The 27755-nt window shown below is 40.8% G+C and overlaps 1 protein-coding gene across 4 annotated transcripts in view; it reads left to right on the forward strand.

The window, feature by feature from the left end:
- JAK1 (Janus kinase 1) overlaps positions 1 to 27755 on the forward strand; it is a 59013-nt gene that overhangs the window by 11506 nt on the left and 19752 nt on the right. Inside the window, exons 1-8 of one of the 4 annotated variants that reach the window (XM_085586116.1) lie at positions 6625 to 6646; positions 12741 to 12817; positions 13575 to 13773; positions 14867 to 14990; positions 21988 to 22138; positions 23124 to 23287; positions 23872 to 24205; positions 26420 to 26593. In XM_085586116.1, coding sequence (XP_085442242.1) covers positions 12812 to 12817; positions 13575 to 13773; positions 14867 to 14990; positions 21988 to 22138; positions 23124 to 23287; positions 23872 to 24205; positions 26420 to 26593 — 1152 coding nt within the window. In that variant the 5' untranslated portion in view covers positions 6625 to 6646; positions 12741 to 12811. Of the gene's footprint in view, positions 1 to 6624; positions 6647 to 12740; positions 12818 to 13574; positions 13774 to 14866; positions 14991 to 21987; positions 22139 to 23123; positions 23288 to 23871; positions 24206 to 26419; positions 26594 to 27755 lie in introns of those variants that run through there. The other 3 variants (XM_085586117.1, XM_077785310.2, XM_077785311.2) reach the window with 3 other exon arrangements.

A 27755-nucleotide genomic window follows, 5' to 3' on the forward strand; every position in this document is an offset into this window, starting at 1 on the left:
CCTCCCCAAAATCCAGAGATTTCTGTAAATTATGGAAATGCCTGATGTGGGGTTGCTCGTTTTTGTAAGGGAGGAACCAACAACAAGATGAAATTGGAGGTTTTGTTGTTCAGATTCCTGCACGACAACTTGCAGTTGAATTTCTGAGTTGTTTTTGAGGCCAGAAAAAAAAGGAAGTTCTTTCTGGAGAATTTAGAGCTGAAAGCTCGGGCTGTGGCGTCCTCAGTTTTGTGCACACACAGGGCACCTTCTGCTTTGATTTCTCCAGGATTTTTATTATTATAATTATTATATTATTTATTTTTTACATTTACTCCAGGATTCCATGTGCTTTACAGGGGGATTTGCTTCCCACAGTGGAATTTGCAGGAAGTGCTGCCCACTGCAGTTAAATATTTATTGCCAGAATAGCTGCACTGTATTTGCAGCTTTGGGGCCAAGCAGGAAATGTCCAGATCCTTCACAAAAGTTCTTTTTTCCATGGATTTTGGGTTGGAAATCCAGGCTTTGGAACTGTGACTGTAAACCAGCCAGTTTCATCACAGTGGATAAAAAATGGGGAGAGAAGTGGTTTATCATTTAAAGTTCTTCAGACTTGTCTCTCTCCTCTTTTTTTTTTTTTTTTTTTTGGTTTTTCCCTCTGTCTTTCCAAATTTCCTGGCTCTGGGGTTCACAAATTTCCCTTGGAACTCTTCTTTTCCAGTGCACACTCCTATCTTTTCTCATTTGTAGGAATATGAAAAGAAATCCAGAGGGGGTGTGAAGCTACACTCACAGCTCAGTTAAAATTAAACCCAAGTTTTTGCAGCAAATAATGAATTCTAAATTTACCCTCCACTCCAAAAAAAAAGAAAAAAAAAATTCAGAAAATTTTGTGTCTCGTGCTGTCTGAAGCACAAAAATGTGTTGTTAGTTCTGGTATCAGGTTCAAAAGGGGAAACACAAAACCCCAGTTCCTGTTTTTGTGACTTGACAGTTTGAGCTGGGACTTTGTTGCTGGGTTTTGCTAGTTTGGACACAGGCAAATGGGTTTTAATAATTTATAAGTGAGTTAATCTGGGCTTAACATTTATCTGTCCTCTTTTTTTTCTGAGTTAAGGTGAGAACTTCACCCAAATTAGTGATGTTGTGCTTTTTCTGGAAAAAAGAAGAGCAGAAATGGCTGGCACAGCCCAAGGGAGAGAAAAAATTAATAATTAATTCATAGGTACCTAATAGAGTAGTGCAAGTGTAACACTCAGCAACTTCCAGGAAATATTAAGGATTTTTCCTAAAAGTTTCAGGATTTTTCCTCTTGTATTTTTTTTCCCTTGAGGTCCGAAAAAAGCCACTGAACCCCAAAACAAACTTGTTGTTTTGGCAGAGGGAGGGGAAGAAGCAATAAAAACTTGGCATAACTTCTGAAGGATTTATGTAAGGATTAATTGCATGATTGCAACATTAACTCTATGGTTTGCTAACACTCTTCACTTTGCCATCTCTTTATGATCTCTTTTAAGGCATGACAATTTAATTTATTTATTAAATTTAATGATTGGCTCAGTATCACTGCAATTCTGGCAAAGACTTTGGTTTATGCAATTTTTAAATAGTGCTGGAGACCTACTTGTGTACATAAAATATACAGGATCACATATTGCCACATTTAGTGTCTGTATATCACTGATATCTGATTATCTTAATTCATCTTGATTAAACTTTGTGTCTGTCATGAAGATTTTTTAAAAGGCTTTTCTGTTCTCTGTTTTCATGGTAAATGTACAGTCAAAGTATAAAAATTACCAACTTAACTCTGTGGAAATTCCCTGTATGTGACCACCAGTTCCTGTAAATAAGGCAAAGAGGGGTTTTTCTGATTTTTGTGGGGTTCAAGCAACAGAGGGCAGAGATCCAGGACTCAGAAGGTCTGTGATGACAGCTTTGGCATTTCTGGGGATGATCTTGGGGGACAACTCAGTAATTCAGTGTTTTGGAGGGCAACTCAGTAGCTCAGCATGGCTGCAGTTAAGGTGGAGAGGGTAAGGAATTATTTTCTGAAGCTAAATATTTGGAAATTGCCTGTTAAACTTTTGGAGGGTGATTTAAGCATGACAACCCCTCATTTCAATTCCTTTTAAATACTGGATTTCAGTAGCATAAGCCCACGAATGATGTTTTTCCAAGCGATCCTTGAAGGCTGAAAGAAGAAGTAGCAAATCCTGATGAATTTTTCGAGGTGTTTCCATGCCCCCTCTGGCCTGGAGCTCCTCAGAGTGGCCAGTGGTGTCCAGGCTGTGGAGCAGGAGCTGCTGGAGCCAGAGTGGGGCAGCAGATAGGATAGGAGGGATTTGGGATGAGCCTTGGGATGAGTCACCCCTGTCTGAGTCAGTGCTAAAAGCCATTGAGCAAGAGTGGCCCGGCTCAACTATTTTTAATATTTGCTTACTCACATTTACTGTACTAAGCTCTTTACAGGAAAGGTAGTTAAGAGCTGTAGTAAGCTCTTAAAGCCACTTTCCATAGCAGCAGCTCCTTTAATTAATTAGGAGTGATGGCTTCAGTCCTGTTTTTTCTGAGCTTTTAAGGTCAGGGCATAATTCTCGTGCTTGGTGCTTCCAGAAGTGCTGCAGTGTGGTACTCACATGATTGCCTCTGGACCTAGAGGGATAAAAATTGGACTTGAAAACCAGCAGGAGCAGCTTGGTGGCACCCAGAGGTGTTTATTGAACTCAACAGGTGAAATTTTGTGTCCAGAGGGCTGTGGTTTAATATCTGAATAAAACATTGCAAGGTTTTAGCCACAATGGAACAAACAAGTCCCAACTTTGCTGTTGCAAAGCCCCGTTGGCAATGCCCACCATCCTTAGGGTGCTGCTGATGCCTTGTGGGGGCTGCCCTGGAGCAGAGGCTGGGCAGAGTCCCAGAATAAAGCAGGGATTTCTCCAAAGCATCTCCTCCATGGATCCACCTTGGACAGCACCAGAGCCCAGCCAGGGCTGCACCCAAATGACCCAAAATGGTCCCAAAATGCACGAGCGCTCCCGGGGCTCTCCCTGGGATCAGTTCTGCTCCATTGGCACCTTGGAGTTCATTGTCCCATTCCAGCTCCAGCCCATCAGTCCCACCCTGCTTGTTTTTCTCTCTCCAGCCCACGCTGTTTGTGCTCCTGGGCTGAGGTTTGGATCATTTGTCCTTGGTGCCCAGCTGGAGCAGGAATTGTTTTGTCTCTGCTCTGTGCACAGAGCTCAGCATCCCCTGGTGTGAAGTTCAGATGATGTTGAGCCCCTGATGAAGCCCAGACTCACACACTAGAGCAGCTCAGAATGTGAAAATATAAAAGCCAAACTTGAGGCATCATCATAGCCAGGCTCTTGCACTGCCCAAGGTGGATCCATTGAGGCTTTTTAATAAATCCCTGCTTTATTCTTTAACACTGCCCAGCCTCTGTTCCAGGCAGCCTCTCCTGGCATCAGCTGGGTGGGGATAAACTGGAGCTGGGGCAGCAGAAATAATTCCTCTTACCTGCCCCGTGCCTGTGCAGCTGAGCTCCAGGCAGAGCAAAGCCCAAAGATCTCTCCAGCAGCAGGGAAAGGCTCCTGCATCCACAGCTGCTCATGGGAGAGGGAGGCAGAGCTGCAGCTGGGATATTTCTGCTGCTCTGGGCTTCTGGAGAGCTGGAATAAAATCATAGCTGGACTGAAAAATTAACTGCCTGTAAACTTTTATGAAACTGCTCTTGGCCAAAGCAAGAAATTGAGCTACTGTCAGTTTTCATAATACACAGACAGGGCTGGGAGTGCTGATGGAGTTCAAATTCCTCTCATAATTTTTGACTTTGAATTCTAAAATACAGACTATATGTTCAAAGTGGGTTTTTTTCCAGTTTTTCTGCATGGTATAAGACTCACAGGATGATGAATCTGGATTTAAAGACCACCTGGAGTTACCAGGCATCCACTGCAGAAATGGCACAAGCAAATGTTTCCCAAAAAGAGAGAAATGAGTGAATTGTAAACAAAAATGAGATGATTCAGCCCTAGCAGAAGTGTATAGAAGAGTTTATTGGGATTGTTCACCTGGAAGAGCTGTGAGGCTTTCTAGGGCAGGAAAGTTGTTGGTGCCAGGCTGGAATTGCTGTTGGGGTGAGATCTGTGCCAGGTGTGAAGTGTGGCAGAGTCTGTGATGGGTGGAAAGGCAAATTTGGGCATTCTGGGAGCAAACCTGCAGTGACAGGAGGAGTGTGCAAGCTGCAGGACAAACCTTCAAATTCATAACAGGGAGGGGAGAGGAGAGGAAAAGGAGAGGAAAAGGAGAGGAAAAAGGAGAGGAAAAAGGAGAGGAAAGGAAAGGAAAGGAAAGGAAAGGAAAGGAAAGGAAAGGAAAGGAAAGGAAAGGAAAGGAAAGGAAAGGAAAGGAAAGGAAAGGAAAGGAAAGGAAAGGAAAGGAAAGGAAAGGAAAGGAAAGGAAAGGAAAGGAAAGGAAAGGAAAGGAAAGGGAAGGGAAGGGAAAGGAAAGGTCCCACTGCTCATCATTGCACTCTGAAGCCACCCACAAGTCCCACCACCTTTGAACCACTGTTGAAACAATCCTAAGGTGCAAACATGTAAAATTTACTCCTGTTTAGGCACTTACTTAAAAACAGTGGGTGTGTTTGTCCAAGATATTGAATGAATGGAGGGTAAATATTTGGGTTGCTTGCCAGGGTGATGCTGGGCTACAGCTCGTGGTTGGCAGGAGTCTCATGGCAGCAAACTCTGAATTGTAGCAGAGCATTCACAGCTAAATTGGCCAGTGAAAATGCACAGCTGAAAACGATTGGTACGACCTTGGGTGGTTGAAAATGATATGTAGGGTGTCTGGAAGCACTGAGGTTTGTTAGGGGGTGGTGCTGGAGGACAGGACTGGATTTACAGGTTCCTTTCTGCCGCTGGTGGCAGAGCTGCTCTGCTCAAACACGGGATTGTCTCAGAGATAAAATAAAACTGATACCAGACAAGTAACAGGGTGTTCTCTGGTTGAGGCAGAAAGCAGCTGTTAGATAAAGCTTTAACTGCAGCAGCTGGCTGTTCATATTCTGCAGGAGAATCCTTAGAAAACCTTGGGAAAAGTGTCCTTAGCATCCCGAAGGGAGGCACAAGGATCCTGGCTTTTGGCAGAGCTCAAGTTGTTTACTGAGACAACTTTCTAAAAGGCTTCGTTTGGCTCTCAGGGATTGCCTTCTTCTGTTTCAAGTGTTTTCTTCCAGTTTCCTTGTGTTTGATTTTTGGGCAGAAAAGAGCCTTCAGCTGCGAGAAATTAAAAGTGGTTTTTTCCCCCCCAATCTTTGTTGCAGTTGGATTCAGAGAAAATCAATTTAGGAGGAGATCTGAACCACATCATTTCTTTGTCATCTTTCCAGGTGGTATTTAGGGCTTAGCTCCTCTTTTTGAAGGTGACAATGTAAGTAAGAATTCAGAGTAGGCAAAACGAAGACGAGATCTTGAGCACTTTTGTGATCAAATACAGATGGGGGCTACCAGCACTAGAGCAGAATTTTAACTTTAGGAAAGAAGAGCAGAGACCACAGAGAGGGGTTTTGAGGATCTAATTTCTCTTGATGTCAGTAGTAAATCCCAAGTTTATTATGGAATTTCAACTCGAATATAGCAGGAATGTTTCTTAGTTAGAGGATATTTTTTGCTGTTTTGTGGTTTGCTCTTAACAGAATGAACAGAACTAATGAAGTTTTGTTTGGGCCTCGATTTAAATTGTGATCCTTTCAGAGTGAACTTTAACAATATCTTCTCACCACACTTAAAAAGAAAAAGGTGAACCATCAAAAAAGTCTTACCAAAGTGCAAAGCCACCACAGGAAGCACATGACTGCCAGATCTGGGGGGGTTCAGGGGCTCTGCCCTTCTCACAGCAGATGTTGGCCACGTACTCAGAACCTTTTTAGGGCCCTTGGAAGGGCCCTAAGTGGCAGCAGGTGTGTGATATTTATTGTGAGGGCAGGTTGAGTGTGAGAAGTGCCATTGTTTCAGTTCTTCTGGGGAAAAGCTGGGGTTGGTCCTTGCCCTCAGGAATTCCATGGGAGGAGCTGGGATGCCCTCACAGCTTGTGGGCAGCTCAGCTCCAGTGCAGGGTGGTGCTGTCCTAGAGGAATTTTTGTTCCTCCTTTGTCCCAAAGGAGTTTTGTTCCTCTGCTCAGAAGGAATTTTGCTGCTGCAAACCCTCCCCTGTCGCTTGTTCCTTCTCTTGAGGCCAGGTGACCTCAGGTGTGGTGGAGGGGTAGCAATGAGATGATCTGTGAGGTCCCTTCAACCCCAAATCTGTGTTTTTATGGTGGGGGTGTTGTAGGGGGTGAGGAGTTTTGCTCACAGGGCGCCGTTAGTGCTGGGCCGAGAGTCTCCATTTCGTGCTAAGACATGAAAGTGAGAAAGGTCCGGAAGAACATCTGGAGCTGCTCTCCAGGAAGTGGCTGAGCAGGAGGGAAGTGACCCTGCGTGGTTTGTGGCCACGAGCCAGCAGGAGGGACCTCTGCAGCAGCTCCGTGCTCACCCAGGCTGGCCCCAAAAGCAAAGCAAAGCCTGGGAGAAGTTCACCTGCTCGGGCTGGTGGGCTTTGGAGGAACATCCCACCCCTCTCTTAGGGTGGGATGTGGGAGAGCTGGGCATTGATTTCCTGGGTAAGTCAGCTATTCTTTTCATGGCTCCTCATTTGCAGTAAGGACATGCTGAGAACATTTCTCACCAGTCTTGGCTTTGCTGGACCTCAGCTGGTTGCTTGTTTTGGTTTGTTTCTTACTGAAGATCTGAGGTACCTTCAGAAATCTGGGTGCTGTCCTCATAAATCCGTGCTTGCTTTTTCCTTAAAAAAATGGTGAAATGGAAAACTGGTGAAATTCCCTTGTTGAGGAGCACCAGTGGGTCATGGAGATTGTTTTGCAAACAGTTCCTTGGGAATTGTAGGAAATGGATTCATAAAGAATTTTTTTAATTTAACAGAAAGTTTATACAGTTTTAGATGTTTTTATATAAACACTAAGAGTTTTGCATCTATTGTGTCTCACTATTCCTCAAGACTGATAATGGAATAAAATCTTTTAAAGCATCTCTCATTTATGCCATCTCTTAAAAACTAAGAAAACCAACATGGAATTATCTAAGGAATTACCCAGTGGAACAGGTGCCAGGATGGCACATCTGGGACCTGGGGATCATCCCTTCTCCACAGGCACAGCCTGTGGAGGAAATGAATTCTGTTCAGTGAATTAGGTGAGGTGGGGTGGACTCTGGTTTATGAAAAACTGGCTTTTAGGAGAACCTGGAGCTCCGAGAGCCTGTAAATGCATAGCGAGTCCCCAGAGGTTTCTTCATCCATCATTTCAGCATGGTGGGATCTCTGAGGTTTTAAGGCTCAGGAGAACAGGATGAGTGACCTCACTTGCTCCTGCCTGGTGAAGGGGAAGAATTCTCCAGTTACAGACCTTCATTAAACTGCTTCACCTCCTTTCCTGTGGCTTTTCCTGCTTGGGAAAGCTGCTCAAGCGCTGCCCTGGCCCTGTGTCCACACAGGGTCAGTTCACAGAATTCACAGGATCCCTGGGTTGGAAGAGACCTCCAAGCCCATCGAGTCCAACCCAGCCCCAGCACCTCAGCCAGCCCCTGGCACCCAGTGCCACATCCAGGCTTTTTAAACACACCCAGGGATGGGGACTCCCCCACCTCCCCGGGCAGCCACTGCAGAACTTTATCACCTTTCTGTAAAGAACTTTTTCCTGCTCTCCAGCCTGTATTTCCCTTGGCACAGCTCGAGGCTGTGTGCTCTGTTCTGTCAGTGCTGCCTGCAGACAGAGCCCAGCCCCAGCTGGGCACGGGCACCTTCCAGGAGCTGTGGGGAGCGCTGGGGTCACCCCTGAGTCTCCTTTTCTCCAGGCTGAGCACCCCCAGCTCCCTCAGGGCTTCCTCACAGGGTTTGTGCTCCAGCCCCTCTCCATCCTCGTCCCCTCCTCTGGATGTGTCCAGCATCTCAGTCCAGCTGTGTGCTGAAGTTTGCCTGCTCTGGTCTCCCACTCAGCAGAGATGTGGGCTCCTTTTTGGGTGGGTTTTCTTCCATTCCCCGTTCTTCTCCATTCTTCCCATTCCCATGGATCTGTGCCATGCCTGCAGCGTGTTCTCCTCTCCTGGAGCAGGCAGAGCCATTCCCTGCATGCAGCTATTGCTGAGTGTGAGCTGCCCAGGAGCTCTGGAGCTGCTGCCGTGTGTGTGACCCTCCTCGCTCTCCCTGCTCATTCCCATTCAGTTCCCTCCCATGGAAGTTTTAACTTGGATCCGCAGCGCTGCCACATCCCGCTCCGGTGCCCTGCTGAGGGTCAGTGCCACGGCAGCCCTCAGGAACAAGCCCTGCACAACCCTCAGCGCTTTCTCCCGTGAGAATCCCCGAGGTGTTTGTGTCATGGTTTGACACGGGAAAAGAATTTTTCCAGAAGGAAGAGGTCAATTTGGATATAGACTAATTGAAGGTGGACACACCTCTGAGAATACAGAGGGGTTAAAAGCAAAATTCCTAGGAGAACTCACTGTCCATCTATTTTCATTTTGATCTTCGTGTGCTTTTTTTTTTTTTCTTTTTCCTTTCTTTTTTTCCTTTTGTAGTAGTAGCTTAATAAAGTTTTTTTCCCCTGTTATTAAGCTTGGGCCTGCTTTACACTGCTCTCAATTCCACTTCACAGCATTCAATGGAGAAGGTTACATTTTCATAGGAGCACTAGCATTGTGCCGCTGTCAAACCCGTGACATTTTGGCAGGATGGTTTCCCTGGAAGCTTTGGCACGGGTCTGAAATGCCCCTCAGGAAACGCCTGGGACCAGCGCCGTGCCAGCGGGAAGGGGCCGCGCTTCCCGGAGCTTGCCCCAATGCTGGGAAGGTGGCGTGGCTCTTCTCCAGAGAATTCCCATCCCATCTTCCATCCCCAAACTGCCCCGGGCACGGGGAGCAGAGAGGAGAACATCCAGGAAGGAAAAGGGTCATTAATGCCGTGTCCCGGGCAGGAATAAAAACAAATCATCCCTGTTAATCACTTTAAAACCAAAATGCCCCTTCAGCCCCGTGAGCATCAGTGTGGGCAATAAAGCTGTTTTTTAGATAGTTGTGAGGAAAAACGTATTAAAATTAAATTAATTCTGTAATTAAAACTTAATTGCAGAAAAAACAGGTTGTTGTTGGAAGGTTTCCATGATGGTTTCTTGAGGCTTTCTTTGCCTCCAAGGGAATCGATCCTGGTTTAGCAGACAAGTGCTTGGGGTTGACTATAAAGGATAGAATAATTGGTTGTAAACCTCAAGAACTGTATAATTAAAAGTTATTCTACCAGAAATCGGGGATGAAAGAGGATTAAGCACACATTTATAAGCTATAAAAACTTTGTTGAAGATGCCCCTGCTCATTGCAGATGGGTTGTGACCTTTAAAGGTCACTTCCAACCCAAACCAGATTGTGAAAAATTGGTCATTATAGCAGCCCAGTCTGTATCCAAAGGAAAATCAGGCTGGAAAGAGCAGGTAATACAGGAAAAAAAAAGTGATTTTGTGTGTTTGTGTGCTCCTGCATCTGCCCCAGCCACTGCAGGCAGAACAATGAAGGTGACAATTTAACACCCAGCTCTCTGAGAGGGCTGAGAAGCCTCTTCCTACACGGGTGGCACGTCATGAATTCAGAGAAGTGGCTGAAAATGCTTTGGAAAGGCACAGGAAAGGAGCAGGGTCAGTCCTCGGCCTGCAGCAGGGGCTGGGTGGCTTTGGGAAGCACTCGGAGCACACCAGGGGTTGGCCTCCTCTGCTTTTCAGAGAGAGCTAAAAATGGAAATATGTAATATTAGCATGCCACTAATGAGGCTGGCTGGTTTTCAGTTCTTGAGAACTTTGCTGCACGTCGACCACTTTCGGGGAAAATTCCCATTCTGTGCCCTCCTGGCCCTGTTTTAAAACACAATTTTGCAGCGTGGATCAGTCATATCACAGCATGGATTGCACAGAAAATCCCACGGGGAATTATTCTTTCTGGTTTGGGGTAAACAGCGTGTGATGTGATCCCTCTGAGTAAAAGCAGAGAATGAACACAATAATAAATAATTAAAGCAAATAAAATGTACATTTGGTGAGAGAATCCTGTGGAAAACAAATAGCATGCGCTCATATATATCTAAATTTTCAGTCTCTAAGAGGTTAGGAAACCTGCAACTAGATTGGCTGAGAGGGCAGAAAAGAGGAAGAACTTGCAAATGGTGCTTCAAAGTGAGTTTTGGGTTGGTCAGATTTTAGCTGGGATTTTCCTGTATTCATGTTTTCGGGACTTTTGCCCCTGCAATGGACGTTCCCTCTTTGCATTTGGCTTCCAGGATCCTGGTTTATGGTGACGTGTGGGGTTGGTGCAGCAGCATCCTTCTGGCTCAAGGAAGATTTACTCAGAGTTTCAAAAATACTTAATTTCTGCATCTGCAGTTTCTTAGTTTTTGAGATGTGCACGAATCTAAAGGGATTGTTTAGCAAATACTGTTGTACATTTGGTTTTTTCCTTAAAAATGCTGGAGTTGTTTGGTTGCAGCAAATGTAGTAAATCATAGTCAGGAATTTGAGTTTTTACGAAATATTATTATCTCCCAAATATCCTAATAGTTGAATGGCCAGACTGATTTCTATTTCATAATTCTTTGTGATACCAGGAGTTTTTGAGGGCTCTGTACGTGAGGGAAAATTCCTCACCTGGCTTCCCTTGGCCAACCGTGGGTGGGTCAAGATTTTAAATAAGCAGGAAAAGCCTTTGCCTGGGGAATGGGATCTCAAGAAAAAAACATCCTGCACTCCCAAAAATATTGTGGAGGGTGCATTACAAAGAGCTACTTCAACTGGGAGAAACAGAAATGATGTGAAATTAAAATAGGCCTGAAAAAAAGCAAATGCAGCAGGGACTGAGCACATCCCTTGGAGTAGAGAAGAGACCAAAAAACCACAAATAACAATTTGTGAAGCTCTGAGAGAGTGGCAAAGGATAAAAATCACTTTTCAGAGAGGAAGCATTTGACCGTGTAGGTGTGGAGAAAGATGCTCAGACAGAGCAGGAATTTGGCTGGCTGGAAGGAGCCTTGCTGGAAGATGAAAATGCATTTTTCAAAGGTGAATCCCTGACAATGAGCAGGGGAATGTCTGGGAAGCCCATTAGGAAAAAATAAATAATGGATTGGATGTTGGGTTGTTGGGTTCAAACCCAGAAGGTTTTGTAAATGAAGCAGCACTTAAAGGTTTTTAGGATTCTGGGAATTGCTGTGACTAAAACCAAGAGTAGGAGTTTCTAACCAAAGCAAAGCAGCTCTGTTGAAAAACAAAAAGTTGGATTTATGAATCTGTAAAAGGCAGTGGTTTTATATTCCCGCTCACATTTTAAAACATCTGGACAATCTTTTTAACATTAAGCCCACACAGACATTATAATGTATTGAGCTTCAGTTATATGTAATTTAAAAGGGGGTTTTAATGAGAGTCAATAAATTTCACCTTTTGCATTTCAGTTCTATGGTGCTGTGTATAAATTATATTACTGTAGTATTAATATTAAATTATTTAGAAATAATATTTTCATAGAAACAATATTAACACCACAGTATATATTAATACATTATTAATATGTATTAATACATATTAATAATATTACTAATTTTAACCATTTGAATTTTATGGTGCTGTGCAGAAATAATTCCTGGCTTTTCTGCATATCCCAAAAATCATGCTTGCAATTACTTCTTCCCCAGATTATTGCCAAGAGAATGTGTCTGGAACCTCAAATTCAGCATTCAAGTGGCAGGGATGGCAGAAAAATGCAATTTAATTGGGGATGTGTGCCAGGCTCTTCAATGTAATTTTTTTTCTGGGAGAGGATCAGGTTTGCTGGGCTCTTCCCAAGCACCAGGGATGTTGTTTGGCTCTGTCTGACTTTTCCAGACGAAGCCTCAGGCTTTTAGAGCAATATTTGCTGAAGTCTGCTAGGTCAGATTAACCTCCCACTGGTGAAGCAAAAATAATAAACACACATTTATTTTAAACACATTTTGGCAGGGATGGGGAGGAGGGAAAAAGGAGGGATGGAGGCTGGAAGTGGAGGAATTTTCAGCATCAGATGAGTGATGGGTGAGGGTTCCCAAACCAGCAGCACTGTCAGGTTTAGTTTGGACACATTTTAAATTACAATCTGGGAGAGGAAGGAAAAACTGAAAGCAGGGAAGAATTGGGATTAATATCTAATGAAAAATGTGAGGAATGAAGGCATGGAGGAGGTGAAGCACAGAGGAAAATGTCCCTGTGGTTTCACAGCTGAGGCTTGTGATGAGAACAATTCCAAACTGAAAATAGAGAAAATCCAGGGAATAACCGAGGTTTTCCTAGTTTTTTGGTTTCATCTCAGGCAATGCCCCCAAAGTGTCAGAAGGGATCAGTGGATGTGCCCAAACTCCTGCCTTTGGCTGAGGCCAGATCCATGTCTCTGTTACAACTAGTAGTAATAATAATAATAATAATAATAATAATAATAATAATAATAATAATAATAATAATTATTATTATTATTATTATTATTATTATTATTATTGTTATTGTTATTGTTATTATTATTATTATTATTTCTTCTGTTCCCTGGGACTGCAGGTGGAATTTTATCAGCCTGACCATTTCATTTGTGCCTCAAGCTGTACAAAGCCATTCCTGATGATGCTTATTTTTGCTTTCTTTTCAGTCAGAGTGAAACTTCTCCTGAGGAGAGTGAAGACCCATTTCAGTTGTGTAGAGGATCCCACAGGCACATAAATGCAGGTGTGTTGGCTTTGGGGGTTCATTTTTTATTTGTTTTTTGGTGGGAGGATTAATTTCATAAACTATAAAATTGGTGGTTTGGGCTTTTTAAAGCTTAGAAAAACACGGAACAAAGAACCCAAATAACTCAAATAACTTTCTGCTCTTTCTAGTTAAGCACTGGGTATAAAATTAAATTATCTTTTGAGTCAGAGCTGCCCTGTTGTGCATCCTTGGCAATCTAAAAGCTCTTGCATTAAACCTACTCGGTGCTACCCTTTCCTCCTGGAGACACAGAGAAGTAGTAATAAAAAATAAATGCCAATAAATCTTATAAAATGCATCATGATTCATAAACCATCAGCAGTTTCAAACACAAAGGGTGGGAGAGGAGAAATATTTTGCTGTTAAGGGGCTGTAAAAATAGAAGCTGACTTTTTACAAAAGGAAACATCAGACGAGCTGTTTAAATCACTCGGGCTCAAGTGTTGTTTTGCAGCCAACGAGGTGCTGAAGGATGTGAAGGTTATTTCTGCTTTGAGAAGAGAAACCTTGCAGGAAAACTGTGGCACCACCAGAAGAGAAGGGAATGATTTGGAGCAGAGTTCCCAGAACCAGAATAATCACTGATATTTCTTTTTTCCCCCCTTTTCACCTCGTTGATTTTGAATAAATCCCCACCTGAGGGTTTGGAGGATTGTGGTACCAGCCAGCAGTGATGTCCTGATAATTCCAACTCCCCTCACGTTTCCCTTTGTTCTTTTCCCTGCACTCCCAGTATCTCAACGTAAAAGAAGATTGCAAAGCCATGGCTTTCTGTGCAAAAATGAGGAGCACCAGGAGAAATGAGCTCAACCTGGAAGCTCAACACCAGGGGCTGGAAATTCTCTTCTACCTGCAGGACAAAGCCCCCATCTGTTACTCCAGCGGCGAGTTCACCTCGGAGGAGCTGTGCATTGAGGCTGCCCAGAGGTGTTGTGAGTATTTGGATTTATTTCAGCTCTCCTCTGTGTGTCACTCCGAGGAAGAGCCTCCCCATCCCAATAAATCCCCACAAAGCTGCTTTGACCTCGTGTGCATCCCTCACGTGTCAGGGGCTGTGCTGTGCTCCTTCCTCCAGGCTGGGGCTCAGCAAAGCTCCTGTAACTGCACAGGAAAAGTGGATTTAATCTCTGCTTGATCTCACACCCCGCTGGGCTTTTGTATTTACAGTTCTGGGGTTCTTTCCCCATGGAACACCAAACATTGTCCAGCTGCTGTGGGGTGAGAACAGGGGAACTGGGCAGGAATTTTCCTGCAGCTCTCAAAAAATGTTTTCTTTGCCCACATCCCCTGGATTCTTGTAATCCCCTTCAGCTCATTTGCCTAATTGCTCCTCTTCCTTGGGAATGGGTGAAATTATGTAAATCTGCAGGACAAACCTCACCAATTGAGTGCTGATGTTGTTTTTTTAAGAGATTGAAGCACAGTGAGGGGTATTTAACAGCCACCTATTTATGGTGGTGCTCTTTGGGGGCTGTGAACCCACAGAAGGTGCAGCTGCTCCCAGAGCTGGGGCAAGGAATTCCAACAGCTCTGGGATGGAGGAAATTCACAGTTAAAGCAGATCAGTCCATTGGTGTCAAAGTGTGTTCTTAGCTGGAACAGACCAAAACTTTCTCTGGGGTCTTTCTCTGTGGACCAACCAAAGCTTTGCCAAAACCTCCATTCACCTCTGGGGGTTGAATTTATTAATAAAATAAAGCTGAGAACAAACACTTGAGTTTGGTAAAACTCCCTTTCCTGTGACCTGGACAAGATGAAGGTTTTAAGTAATTTCCTTGAAGCTCAGACCTTGGGCAAAATCAGGATTTGAGGATCATTTTAACACCAGAAATATCTGTTTAATCCACCCAAACCCCGTGGGTTGACCCAAGGTGACAGCTCCACCTCAACCTATTTGTTTCAAACTAATCCCAGTATCAGTTTATTTTCATGATCCAATATTTGCTTTATGTTTTTTTTTTGTTTTGGGGTGTGGATATGTACTGGAGCTTTGTGATTCATCCATTTGTGTATTTTTTGTGCCAGCTGTGTCCCCTCTGTGCCACAACCTCTTTGCTCTGTATGATGAGAACAAAAAGCTCTGGTATGCACCAAACCAGGTCTTCAAGGTGGAGGAAAAATCATCCTTCAGGCTCCATTATCGCATGAGGTAAGAGAAAACACCTGAAAAAATGAGATTTATTTATTCCTCCTGAAGAAGCAGGGAAGCAAAACCAAAAGCAGCAGCTTGGTTTGCACAGCTTAGAGGAGAGATGAGCAGCAGGAGCTTCAAATATCTCCTGATTTCTTTACATCTTTGGGGTTTAACCTTGAGGAAAAAAAATTCAAAAAGCACAGGAAGTTGTTTTCACAAAGCTGGGAGTGAACAAGGTCAAAGTTAATTGGAAATTAGCTCCAAACCCTGGGTTTTGTGTCAGTGCTTTTATGGATGAATTTCCATTTGAAGTGTTCCAGGGAATTTTACTCCTAAAAGGACAAGGCAGCAGGCTGTTGCTTTTGGAATTCTCCAGGACTACCAGGGGTCTGTGGGAAAACATGGGAAAACCCAACCAGGAGCCAGGATATTCCCAGGATCCAGGGCTCAGATGTAGCCCCAGGTGGCCTCCTGGAAATGCAGCACATGGATCTGGGGCAGAGACAGTGCTCCAGCCTCATCCAGGGGAGTTTCATCCTTCTGGCATGTGTTAGAAATCTCATTCTGCACCTCTTCTGATTCTGATTCTTCTTTGTCTTCTTCTTCACCTTCTTCTGATTCTTCTGATTCTGATTCTTCTGATTCTGATTCTTCTGATTCTTATTCTGATTCTGATTCTTCTTCTTCTGATTCTTCTGATTCTTCTGCTTCTTCTTCTTCTGATTCTGCTTCTTCTTCTTCTGATTCTGATTCTTCTTCTTCTGATTCTTCTGATTCTGCTGCTTCTGATTCTGCTTCTTCTGATTCTGATTCTTCTGATTGTTCTTCTGATTCTTCTTCTTCTGATTCTTCTGATTCTGATTCTTCAGATTCTTCTTCTAATTCTTCTAATTCTTCTGATTTTATTCTTCTGAATCTTATTCTGATTCTGCTGATTCTTCTGAGTCTTGTGATTCTGATTCTTCTTCTGATTCTTCTTCTTCTGATTCTTCTTCTGATTCTTCTTCTGATTCTTCTGATTCTGATTCTTCTGATTATTCTGATTCTTCTTCTAATTCTTCTAATTCTTCTGATTTTCTGATTCTTCTGAATCTTATTCTGATTCTGCTGATTCTTCTGATTCTTGTGATTCTGATTCTTCTGATTCTTCTTCTTCTGATTCTTCTTCTGATTCTTCTGATTCTGATTATTTTGATTCTTCTTCTGATTCTTCTAATTCTTCTGATTCTTCTTCTGATTTTCTGATTCTTCTGAATCTTGTTCTGATTCTGCTGATTCTTCTAATTCTTCTGATTCTTGTGATTCTGATTCTTGTGATTCTGATTCTTGTGATTCTGATTCTTCTTCTTCAGATTCTTCTTCTGATTCTTATTCTTCAGATTCTTCTTCTGATCCTTATTTTTCAGATTCTTCTGATTCTTCTTCTGTTTCTGATTCTTCTGAATCTTCCTCCTCTTCCTCCTCTTATTACGACTTTCCTTGTAGCACTGTGAGTTTTAAATGCTCAGTAGAGGAGAAAAAGAGATGAAACAAGCTTGGCTTGCAGGAATAATGATGCAGAAACTTCAGGAAGTGCACAGATTTCTTGGTTCTTCAAGGTCCAGCTCTAAGAAAATAACTTTGTAAAAAATATTCCCACACTCTGCAAGGAGAGGGCTCTGCAACGGGATTTTTGAGCTGGAATTGTTACTGTTGGATGAACTGCTGCAAGGAAGAATGGCTGATCTTTGCTTTTCAAGTGATGGTAATTCTTATTTTTGGAGGGGGAAGAGGATGCTGGAGTATTTTCCTTTTTTTCTTTAATTAGTGTTATTAATGCCTTAATCCTGGCAGATCTCAGCTGTGATGAGGCTGGCCAGATAAACAGCACAAAATACCAGAATTGAGGGACTCTAAAAGGTTTTTACAGAGCTCAGGGTGCCCTGAGATCAGCCACAGTAACAAATAATAAAACAATTTAATAATAAAAATTACTGGTGTAATGTGAACCTGGGGAATTTCCCCTGAGCCTGAAATTCTCTGTTTTTCTCAGTAAAAGAAGGTGATATTTAAAGTGTCGTTGTGAGGATTTAATCCTTTTAATTATTAAGAACATCTAATTAATTAGCAACTCTTAAATTTAATTATTTCTTAATAACTAACTTTTAAATTCAGTTAATTAATGAAGAACTTTTGATTCTTAAAAACCAGTTTTTGCTGTGTTTGGTGTTTGTGTTTCTGCTCTGGGTGAATGATGGGAGGCAGCTTCCTTAAAATCCCCTCTTAAAAATAATTTTTGGCTGTTCATAACCCAACAAGATGATTTAAGATAATTAATGGCTCCAATTCCTCTGTTGTTTCCTGAAAATAATTATGAACACAATTAATTTATGCTGAGCTCTATTTTCTGTATTTTTTTCCTCTTGTACCACTTCATAGAATGAAGCTGTGGAAGAGCCCCTGCTTTCCATAATTAAAAGTTCTGGTGGTTTATTATTTGCTTTAAATTTTAAAAAAATTATTTATTATTTTATTATTTTTCCAGCTTTGGAGTTGGGATTTAAAGTTTGGCAGGGAAATCTCTCTTGTCCCTTGTACTCTGCAAATGAAAACTGACAAACTTTGGGCCAAAAAAATGGATTTTAAACAATTTCAGATGCATTTCAGAAAGAGTTAAGCAATGAAATCCAAAGGTTCCCATTTTCCCAGGAATACATTCATGTCCTGGTGGTATTTTGCTTTATTTCATTTATTTCTGTTGTGGCTTTTAGGTTGTGAAACTGCTCCCTAAATGAATTTGGTTTGTTCTGAGCTGTGCTAGAGGCAGAATTCCTCTGGGAAAAAGGAAAATGGTCTGGGCTTATTTCATAAAGCAGTGGATTAACTGTACATGATAATGGAGAAAGGAATTTTTAAAAATTATTTTTAAAAAATTAATTTTTAAATTTATTTTTAATAGTGGTGGATTAACTGTACTTGATCATTCAGAAATGATTTTTTTAAAATTAATTTTAAATTAAAAAAAATGTAAAATCATTTTTACTAGAGCAGTAGATTACCTATACGTAATAATTCAGAAATGATTTTTTAAATTAAATTTTTAAAAATTAAATTTTTAAAAATGAAAAAAAAATTACAGTAGAGCAGTGGATTAACTGTAGATGACAATTCGCAAATGAAATAATTAGCATTTTTGCTTACATTGCTAGGTTTTTGTGGTGTCTTTTTAAATGTTATTTCTAAACTGAACAATGTGACTGGGCTGAAATGTTTTTAAGGCTTTAACTTTTCTCCCTGTGCTGAAATAATTTTGTTTTCTGTGTGAATTTCTCCTCCTCTGCCCTAAATCAGTGCCAGATGTGCTGCATTTCTGGTGATGTTTTACAAGGACTTTGCACAGAAACTCTGTGTTCCCCGTGCTTTTCACACTTGCCTCAAGTTCTATTTTTTGGGGTTTTTTTGCTTTTTTTTTTAATGAAAACCCCCATGATTTTGTAATATCCTGGAGTCATTGCTCACAGGGGAGGAGAATTTAACTCTTCCGTGGTTTTGGTGTGGAAAAGGAACCCCGATTGTGGGGTTTGGTGGGTTTGTGTAGTGCTTCTCTGCATTTCTGTAGGATTTTTGTAGGATTTTGTGGAGTTGTGTAATGTTTTTGTAGGATTTTGTGGATCTCTCTAGTATTTCTGTAGCGTTTTCTGGATTTGTGTTGTATTTTTGTAGTATTTTTGTAGTATTTTTGTAGTACTTTGTTATTTCTGTGGTAGTTTTGTAGTGTTTGTGTAGTATTTTGTGGATTTCTGCAGTATTTTTGTAGGATTTTGTGGATCTTTGTAGTATTTTTGTAATATTTTGTGGATTTCTGCAGCATTTTTGTAGGATTTTGTGGATCTCTGTAGTATTTCTGTAGCGTTTTCTGGATTTACGTCATATTTTTTCTAGTATTTTTGTAGTACTTTGTTATTTCTATAGTAGCTTTGTAGTATTTGTGTAGTATTTTGTGGATTTCTGCAGTATTTTTGTAGGATTTTGTGGATCTTTGTACTATTTTTGTAATATTTTGTGGATTTCTGCAGCATTTTTATAGGATTCTGTGGATCTCTAGTATTTCTGTAGCGTTTTCTGGATTTATGTCGTATTTTTCTAGTATTTTTGTAATACTTTGTTATTTCTGTAGTAGCTTTGTAGTGTTTGTGTAGTATTTTGTGGACTTCTGCAGTATATTTGTAATATTTTGTGGATTTCTATAGTATCTTTGTAGTATTTTTTTGGTTTCTGAAGTATTTTTGTAGTACTTTGTGGATCTTTGTAGTATTTTTGTAGTATTTTGTGGATCTGTGTAGTATTTTTGTATTATTTTGTGGATTTCTATAGTATCTTTGTAGTATTTTCTGGTTTCTGAAGTATTTTCGTATTACTTTGTGGATCTTTGTAGTATTTTTGCAGTGTTTTGTGGATCTCGGTAGTATTTGTGTAATATTTTTGTAATATTTTGCAAATTTCTATAGCATCTTTGTAATACTTTGTGTATTTTTATAGTATTTTTGTAGTATTTTGTGGATTTATAATACTACTGACTTTTATACTTATAAAGGAACTTAACGTTTATAATTTTTATAAAATTTTATAAATTTTATACAAATATATATAGATGGATGAAATACAAGGGTTGGAATTTTTATGTAATTTATGTTTGTGTGGGTTTTTTTTGTTTGTGGAAAATTTAGTGGTTTTTGTACTTGACAGAGTTTTATAATTTTTTGTTAAAATTTAATACGATTTTGTATTTGCTAGTAAATACAAAATGAAAGTAAACTTATGTTTTTGTAGGGATTGGAGGGTTTTTAAACAATTTTTGGAAGTGAATAGCGGGTTTTGATAGTAAAATATTATATAATATTCTAATAAAGAATATGATATAGAACAAAATATTATATAATATTCTAATAAAGAATACAATATGCAATATAATATAATGCAATATAATATAATGTAATGTAATAAAATGTAAGATATAATAGAATCTAATGAAATAGAATAGATCAATACAATACAATATAATACAATGTAACAGAATATAATGTAATGTAATATAATTAATACTATGAAAGTAATACAATATAATATAATATAATATAATATAATATAATATAATATAATATAATATAATATAATATAATATAATATAATATAATATAGTTTTTATTGTAGAATTGTACACAGATATGTAAGATAATGATGAAGGATGGTGGAAGATGCTCTGAGGGAAGATGCTTCTGGAGCTCAGGGCACAATTCCCTCCCCAGCTCACTTGGGAATGGGGAAATTCATGTTCCTGTTCCTGTTCTGGAAGTGAAATTCCCAAAATCACTCCCAGGAAGCCACGGAGCTTTCCAAGGAAAAGATTCTCCTGTATTCACTCCTCCCTCAAACAATGGGGCTCCAATTGTTTTGGTGACTCCTGGGCGTTGCGTTAATCAGAGCAGTTAATTAGGAAGAGGAGCAAAGTCTCCTCTCAGTCCCAAACAATGCACAATACCTTGCCCGTGATGATTTTCAGGAAATAACAGGAGAATTGGAGTTTTTCATTCTGACTCCTCTTCTGCAGGAGAACAGGGAAGCAAAGTCATTTCCTCGGGATTTCAGGAGGATTTGCTTTGCTCTGCCCCCCAGGCCTCAGCCCAAGGACTTCTTGACTATCCTCTGCTTCGTGTCAGGAGATTTTGGCACAGTTTTGGGTTGGGCTTCCTGCCTAAGAAGAGCTCAACTAAAAATATTAATTTTATTTTGCCAAGATCCTGACTCTGCAATGGGGCTGAGCCACTCCGGCCTTGACCGGACATTTGGGGCTGCAGATTTGGGGCTTTGGAAACGTCAATCCCAAACTGGTTTGGACTGGGAGGGACCTTAAATCCCATCCCATCCCATCCCATCCCATCCCATCCCATCCCATCCCATCCCATCCCATCCCATCCCATCCCATCCCAGACACCTCCCACTGCCCCAGGAGCTCCCAGCCCTGCCCAGCCTGGCCTTGGGCACTTCCAGGGATCCAGGGACAGCCACAGCTGCTCTGGGAATTCTATTCCAGGGCCTGCCCAACCTCACAGCCAGGAGTTTATTCCCAATATCCACCTAAATCTTCCCACTTCCAGCTCCCAGCCATTCCCTGTGTCCTGTCCCTCCCTGCCTTGTCCCCAGCCCCTCTCCAGCTCTCCTGGAGCCCCTCCAGGCCCTGCCAGGGGCTCTGAGCTCTCCTGGATCCTTCTCCTCTCCAGGGGAACATTCCCAGGGGCTCTGAGCTCTCCCTGGATCCTTCTCCTCTCCAGGGGAACATTCCCAGGGGCTCTGAGCTCTCCCTGGATCCTTCTCCTCTCCAGGGGAACATTCCCAGGGGCTCTGAGCTCTCCCTGGATCCTTCTCCTCTCCAGGGGAACATTCCCAGGGGCTCTGAGCTCTCCCTGGATCCTTCTCCTCTCCAGGGGAACATTCCCAGGGGCTCTGAGCTCTCCCTGGATCCTTCTCCTCTCCAGGGGAACATTCCCAGGGGCTCTGAGCTCTCCCTGGATCCTTCTCCTCTCCAGGGGAACATTCCCAGGGGCTCTGAGCTCTCCCTGGATCCTTCTCCTCTCCAGGGGAACATTCCCAGGGGCTCTGAGCTCTCCCTGGATCCTTCTCCTCTCCAGGGGAACATTCCCAGGGGCTCTGAGCTCTCCCTGGATCCTTCTCCTCTCCAGGGGAACATTCCCAAACCTGTCTTTCCTCACAGGAGAGGTGCTCCATCTCTCTAACAACAAACAAACAAACAATCAAACAAACAAAAAAATCCCCTAATAATACATAATAATTGTATCATTCCCCCTCAGTTCCTCAAGCCTGGAATGTGCTGGAATGTTGGACCACGTAACCTTCAGGCAGAACTTTGACCCATTCTTCCTTTGAACTGCTTTGCTTTCCAAAACCCAAATTACCTGGTGCGAATGGAGGTTTTCCCCCAAACCAAATTTCTCAAGTTTCTGACCTCTTTTGGCAGATATTATTTCACCAACTGGCACGGGACCAGCGAGAGCGAGCCCTCGGTGTGGCGACACTCGCCCAGGAGGGCCAAGGCCTATGACAAGAAGCTGGCCCCAGAGGGGACCCCCATCCTGGATTCGGATTCCCTGGAGTACATCTTTGCACAGGTTGGAGCTGCCTCTGCTGCTGCATTCCATAAAAAACGCTTTAAAAACCTCTTTTTAAGCTCCTAAAATACGCATTTTGTGTCCTGTTAGACCCCCGAGGAAAGGGTTTTCTTTTTGCTGCTGCCTGGTGGGGAGGAGAGAATTCGCTGCTTGAAGGAGGCATAAAAAAACTCTCACAAAAAGGGTTTTATTTTTTGTAGATGTTTTCTTCTGAAGTGAATTATTTGTGTTTATAAACGCTGTCAGTCACCTTTTGTGGGACATTTGCACAGAGGTGGGGCTGGAGAGGAGCAGCAGCAGAGGGAAATCTGGCAGGGCTGGGTCCTTTTAATGAGGTTTTTTTACTGGGTGGTGTTAAAGATTGATAAACATTTACTGATAACCCCATGGCGACAGAGATTGATAATCTCACTGCAGTTTTGCTCTCCTCTTGTGCCTTCCTAAGGATTTTTCAAACCAGGAAGCTGTCAGGTTTCACCAAAAAAATGGGAAAATTCAGGTTGATGAAAGAGCAAATTGAATGCACTGAGGAAATCTCATTTACTGTTGATTCTGAGTAGAATTCCTGCAGGATTTTCACACTGGGAACCACAAGGAAAGATAATTCCAGGGAAATATTAAAGCAGAGAGGCACAGAAATGTCTTTGCTCTTTGATAACCAAACACTTCCCAGGCTATCCCAGAGCAAGACTTGGCTTAAAGAGGAATCCTTGAGAGGCTTTGGGTGGGAAGGACAGGGATAAAGCAGAGATACAAAAAGTTGGTTTTGTGGAGCAGAAAATAAATATTGAAGGTACTAAAAGGAGCCAGGGATGGTGATTCCTGTAGTTAATTTTTAAAAAGTGAATTTTTGGTGGGCTGATATATAAAAGAATGGAAGGAGGTTGCAGCTTCTCCTTGCCCAGGGATCCTGGGATGAATTCCTGGCTCAGGCACAAACTCTGGGAAAGACCAACTGGGTAATTTGGGTTTTTATTCTGTTTAGGGCCAGTATGACCTGGTGAAGGGCCTGGCACCCATCCGAGATCCCAAAAACGACCAGGAGGTCCATGAGATTGAGAATGAGTGTCTGGGCATGGCTGTCCTGGCCATCTCCCACGATGCCATCAAGAAAAACATGAAGCTGCCAGAGCTTCCCAAGGACATCAGGTGAGCTGGGATCCATCCTTTGTCCCTGCTGGCTCTGCTGCTCTCCCAGGAGGAATTTAATTTAATTTAATTTAATTTAACTTAATTTAATTTAATTTAATTTTGATTTTAATTATTAATTCTAAAAAATTAATTTTATAAAGTAAGTTTAATCATTTTATTAATTAAATTAAATTAAATTAAATTAATTTTATTTATTTAAGTATTGTAAATTAAATTACTTTAAATTAATTAATTTTTATTTAATTTAATATATTTAATTAATTTTAATTAATTTTAATTTAATTTCAGCAAGTTTAATTAATTAAATTAATTAATTTAAAGATATTAATTTATATACTTACTAATTTATATAATAATTATAATAATTTTATACATTAATTTAAATTAATTAAATTTAATTTCATTAATTTTATTTATTCAATCAAATTTAAATTAAATTAACTTTAATTAAATGAATTAATTTTATTTTTATGTAATTTATTTAATTAGTTAAAATTAATTTTTAATTAATTTAAATTAATTTTAATTTAATTTAATTTAATTTAATTTAATTTAATGTAACCCCTTGCTTTTCCTTGCAGTTACAAGCATTATATCCCTGAGACCCTGAACAGGACCATCAGGCAGAGGAATTTCTTGACCAGGATTCGGATCAATAACGTTTTCAAGCATTTCCTGAAGGAGTTCAACAACAAAACCATCTGCAACAACAGCGTCTCCCCGCGGGACCTGAAGGTGAAATATTTATCCACCATGGAGATCCTGACCAAATATTTCGGGGCGGAGATCTTCGAGCCCTCGTTCCTGCTGATCTCTGCCGAGAACGAGCTGAACAAATTCAGCTGTGGGGACAACGAGAGGTACGAGGTGATGGTGAGCGGCAACAACGGCATCCAGTGGAGGCTCAAGCCCAGCGTGAGTACCCTGAGACAGGGGGAATAAAGGGATTTTTTGGGACATCACAGCTGCTGAAAGGTGGCTGTGGTCTTTGCAGAGCAGCTTTTTATTGGAGGGTTTTCTAGGGTTGCAGGATTATCCAGGTGTTGGAACTCCAAATGTCTCTCAGACATTTTTGGAGGTTCCAGGCCTTGGTCAGAAGCATTTGAGACCCCGACAGGCAGCTGGACACAGCTGTGATTTTGAGTTTGAGCCATGGAATGAGTTACCAACTTTGGAGGTGGAACAAGCAGTCACAAAGGGTTAGATAGGATAGTAAAAGTAGTTACAAAACAGAAGGGAAATTTTTTTAGTGTTGTACAGGGGGGGTTTTAGCACCTGTACAGGGGGTTTTTACTTTGTACATGGGGGTCAGAGTTCTAAGATGGAGGAAAGTGGGCTGATCCTGTTCTTCCTCCTTCTTCTTCCTTGCCTCCATGTTCTTGGTGATGTTGGCACTCACAGATTGGTTTAGAGTAGAAAAGCACCTTGTAACATAGGTAGTGGGTATTGGGGGACAATTATGAACATGTAATATGTAATATATAAAAGATAGCAGCAGCCCTGGGTGGGGAGAGAGAAGAAGACACAGAGAAAGAGGATGTCAGGGTGTGTGTGTGCCTCTGCCTGGGCTGTGAGCAAACCACAGCAGCCTGAGAAGAAAATCTTTTAGATAACTCACAACAAACTGCCTTGGGACCAAACAGCAAGAGCCTGTGGAGTTTTTCTTTGGAATCACGGGCTGGAGGAGGAATTCCACCACCACACGAGACCCCAGAGCAAACCTGGGGTTCCCACATCCAGGATGGAAGGAGCTCAGCGGGTTCCAGCCCAGCCCAAAGTTTTAGGCTTGGCTTGGAGACCAGACCAGGCTCAGGGCTTTAATCCAAGACTGAGCACTGGCCAACCTCTGTGGGCAGCCCTTTGACCAGGACAATGAAAGGCTCTGTGAAAAGCATTACAGAATTACAGAGATTGAGTTCATGTATTAATACATTATATTCTGTAGTCTATATTATTACTCTATAATTTATAGTAATTTTAGAATTAATGTTATAATTATATTCTAATTAATAATTAATTAATATCATCATTCTAGATTTAATTTTATGTTTAGAGTAAATGTGTTAGTATACATTATATTCCATATTTTATATTACTATTCTGTATATTAATTTTATAATTTATATAATTGTTCTAGAATTCCAACTAATAATATTACTATTCTGGAACAAATTTTTGGTATAGAGTAAATGTATTAGAGTACATTATATTATATTTTAAATATTATTGTATTTATATTATTATTCTACAATTTATATTATTTTTATAATTTATAGAATAATTTTATTATATAATTCTAATTAATAAATAATTTATGTCATTATTCTAGAATTAATTTTTTGTTTAGAGTAAATATATTATAATACATTATATTCTATATTTTCTCTTATTCTATAATTCAATAATTTATATAATTATTCTAGTCTATAATTCTGACTAATAAATAGTTAACTTATATCATTATTCTAGAATAATTTTTTGGCTTAGAGTAAATGTATTACAATACATTGTATTCTATATTTTCTATTATTCTGTAATTGATATGAATTCAATAATTTATATAATTGTTCTAGTCTATAATTCTAACTAATAAATAATTAACTTATAGCATTATTCTAGAATGAATTTTTGGTATAGAATAAATGTATTGCAATACATTATATTCTATATTTTCTTTTATTCTGTAATTTATATGAATTCAATTATTTATATCATTATTCTAGTCTACAATTCTAACTTAATTAATTTATAGCATTATTCTAGAATGAATTTTTGGTATAGAGTAAATGTATTGCAATACATTATATTTTATATTTTCTATTATTCTGTAATTGATATGAATTCAATAATTTATATCATTATTCTAGTCTATAATTCGAACTAATAATTAATTTATAGCATTATTCTAGAATGAATTTTTGGTATAGAGTAAATGTATTACAAAACATATTCTATATTTTCTATTATTCTGTAATTTATATGAATTCAATTATTTATATCATTATTCCAGTCCATAATTCTAACTAATAATTAATTTATATCATCATTCTAGCATGAATTTTTGGTGCAGAGTAAAAACCACCCTGCTAAACACACTTGAACTGAACCTTTCTCCCAATCCATTGGCAGCCCGTCCCGACAGAGAAGGAGAAGAGGAAGAAATGCGACGGCAGGAGCAGAAAGGTGGAGGAGAAGCACCGAGTGCGCGAGGCGTGGAACAGCTTCTCCTACTTCCCCGAGATCACGCACGTCGTCATCAGGGACTGCACGGTCAGCATCAACAAGCAGGACAACAGGAGGATGGTGAGCAGGGCTGCGGGGCACGCTACGGCTCACCCGGGGAATTCGGCTTTCCCCTCACCCTGGCGGCTCAGCTGCCCTGGAAAAGCCTCCGGGTTTTGTTCCCGGGTGGATCATTTCATTCCCGGGTGGATCATTTCATTCCCGGGTGGATCATTTCATTCCCGGGTGGATCATTTCATTCCCGGGTGGATCACTTCATTCCCGGGTGGATCACTTCATTCCCGGGTGGATCACTTCATTCCCGGGTGGATCATTTCATTCCCGGGTGGATCATTTCATTCCCGGGTGGGTCACTTCGTTCCCTGAGAGGTCATTTAATTCCCTGGTGGATCATTTAATTCCCTGGTGGATCATTTAATTCCCTGGTGGATCATTTCATTCCCTGATGGATCATTTCATTTCCTGGTGGATCATTTCATTTCCTGGTGGATCACTTCATACTCTGGTGAATCACATAATTCCTGGTGGATCACTTCATTCCCTGAGTGATCACTTCATTCCCTGATTGATAATTTCATTCCCTGGTAGATCATTTCATTCCCTGGTGGATCATTTAATTCCTTGGTGGGTCACTTCATTCCCTGATTGATAATTTAATTCCCTGGTGGATCATTTAATTCCCTGATGGATCATTTCATTCCTTGGTGGGTCACTTCATTCCCTGAGTGATAATTTAATTCCCTGGTGGATCATTTAATTCCCTGATGGATCATTTCATTCCTTGGTGGGTCACTTCATTCCCTGATTGATAATTTAATTCCATGATTGATAACTTAATTCCCTGGTGGATAATTTAATTCCTTGGTGATCATTTCATTCCCTGAATGAATCATCTAATTCCCTCGTGGCTCATTTAATTCCATGATTGATCACTTAATTCCCTGGTGGATCACTTAATTCCCTTGTGGATCATTTAATTCCCTGATTGATCATTTAATTCCCTGGTGGATCATTTAATTCCATGATTGATCATTTAATTCCCTGGTGGATAACTTAATTCCATGATTTATCATTTAATTCCCTAGTGGATCATTTGATTCTATAGTGGATCACTTAAATTCCTGGTGGATCACTTAATTCCCTGATGGATCATTTAATTCCCTGGTGGATCATTTAATTCCCTGATGGATCACATAATTCCCTGATGGATCACTTAATTCCC

This window comes from Lonchura striata, chromosome 8 (genome assembly GCF_050655825.1).
Source record: "Lonchura striata isolate lonStrDom1 chromosome 8, ASM5065582v1, whole genome shotgun sequence".
Lineage (NCBI taxonomy): Eukaryota > Metazoa > Chordata > Aves > Passeriformes > Estrildidae > Lonchura > Lonchura striata.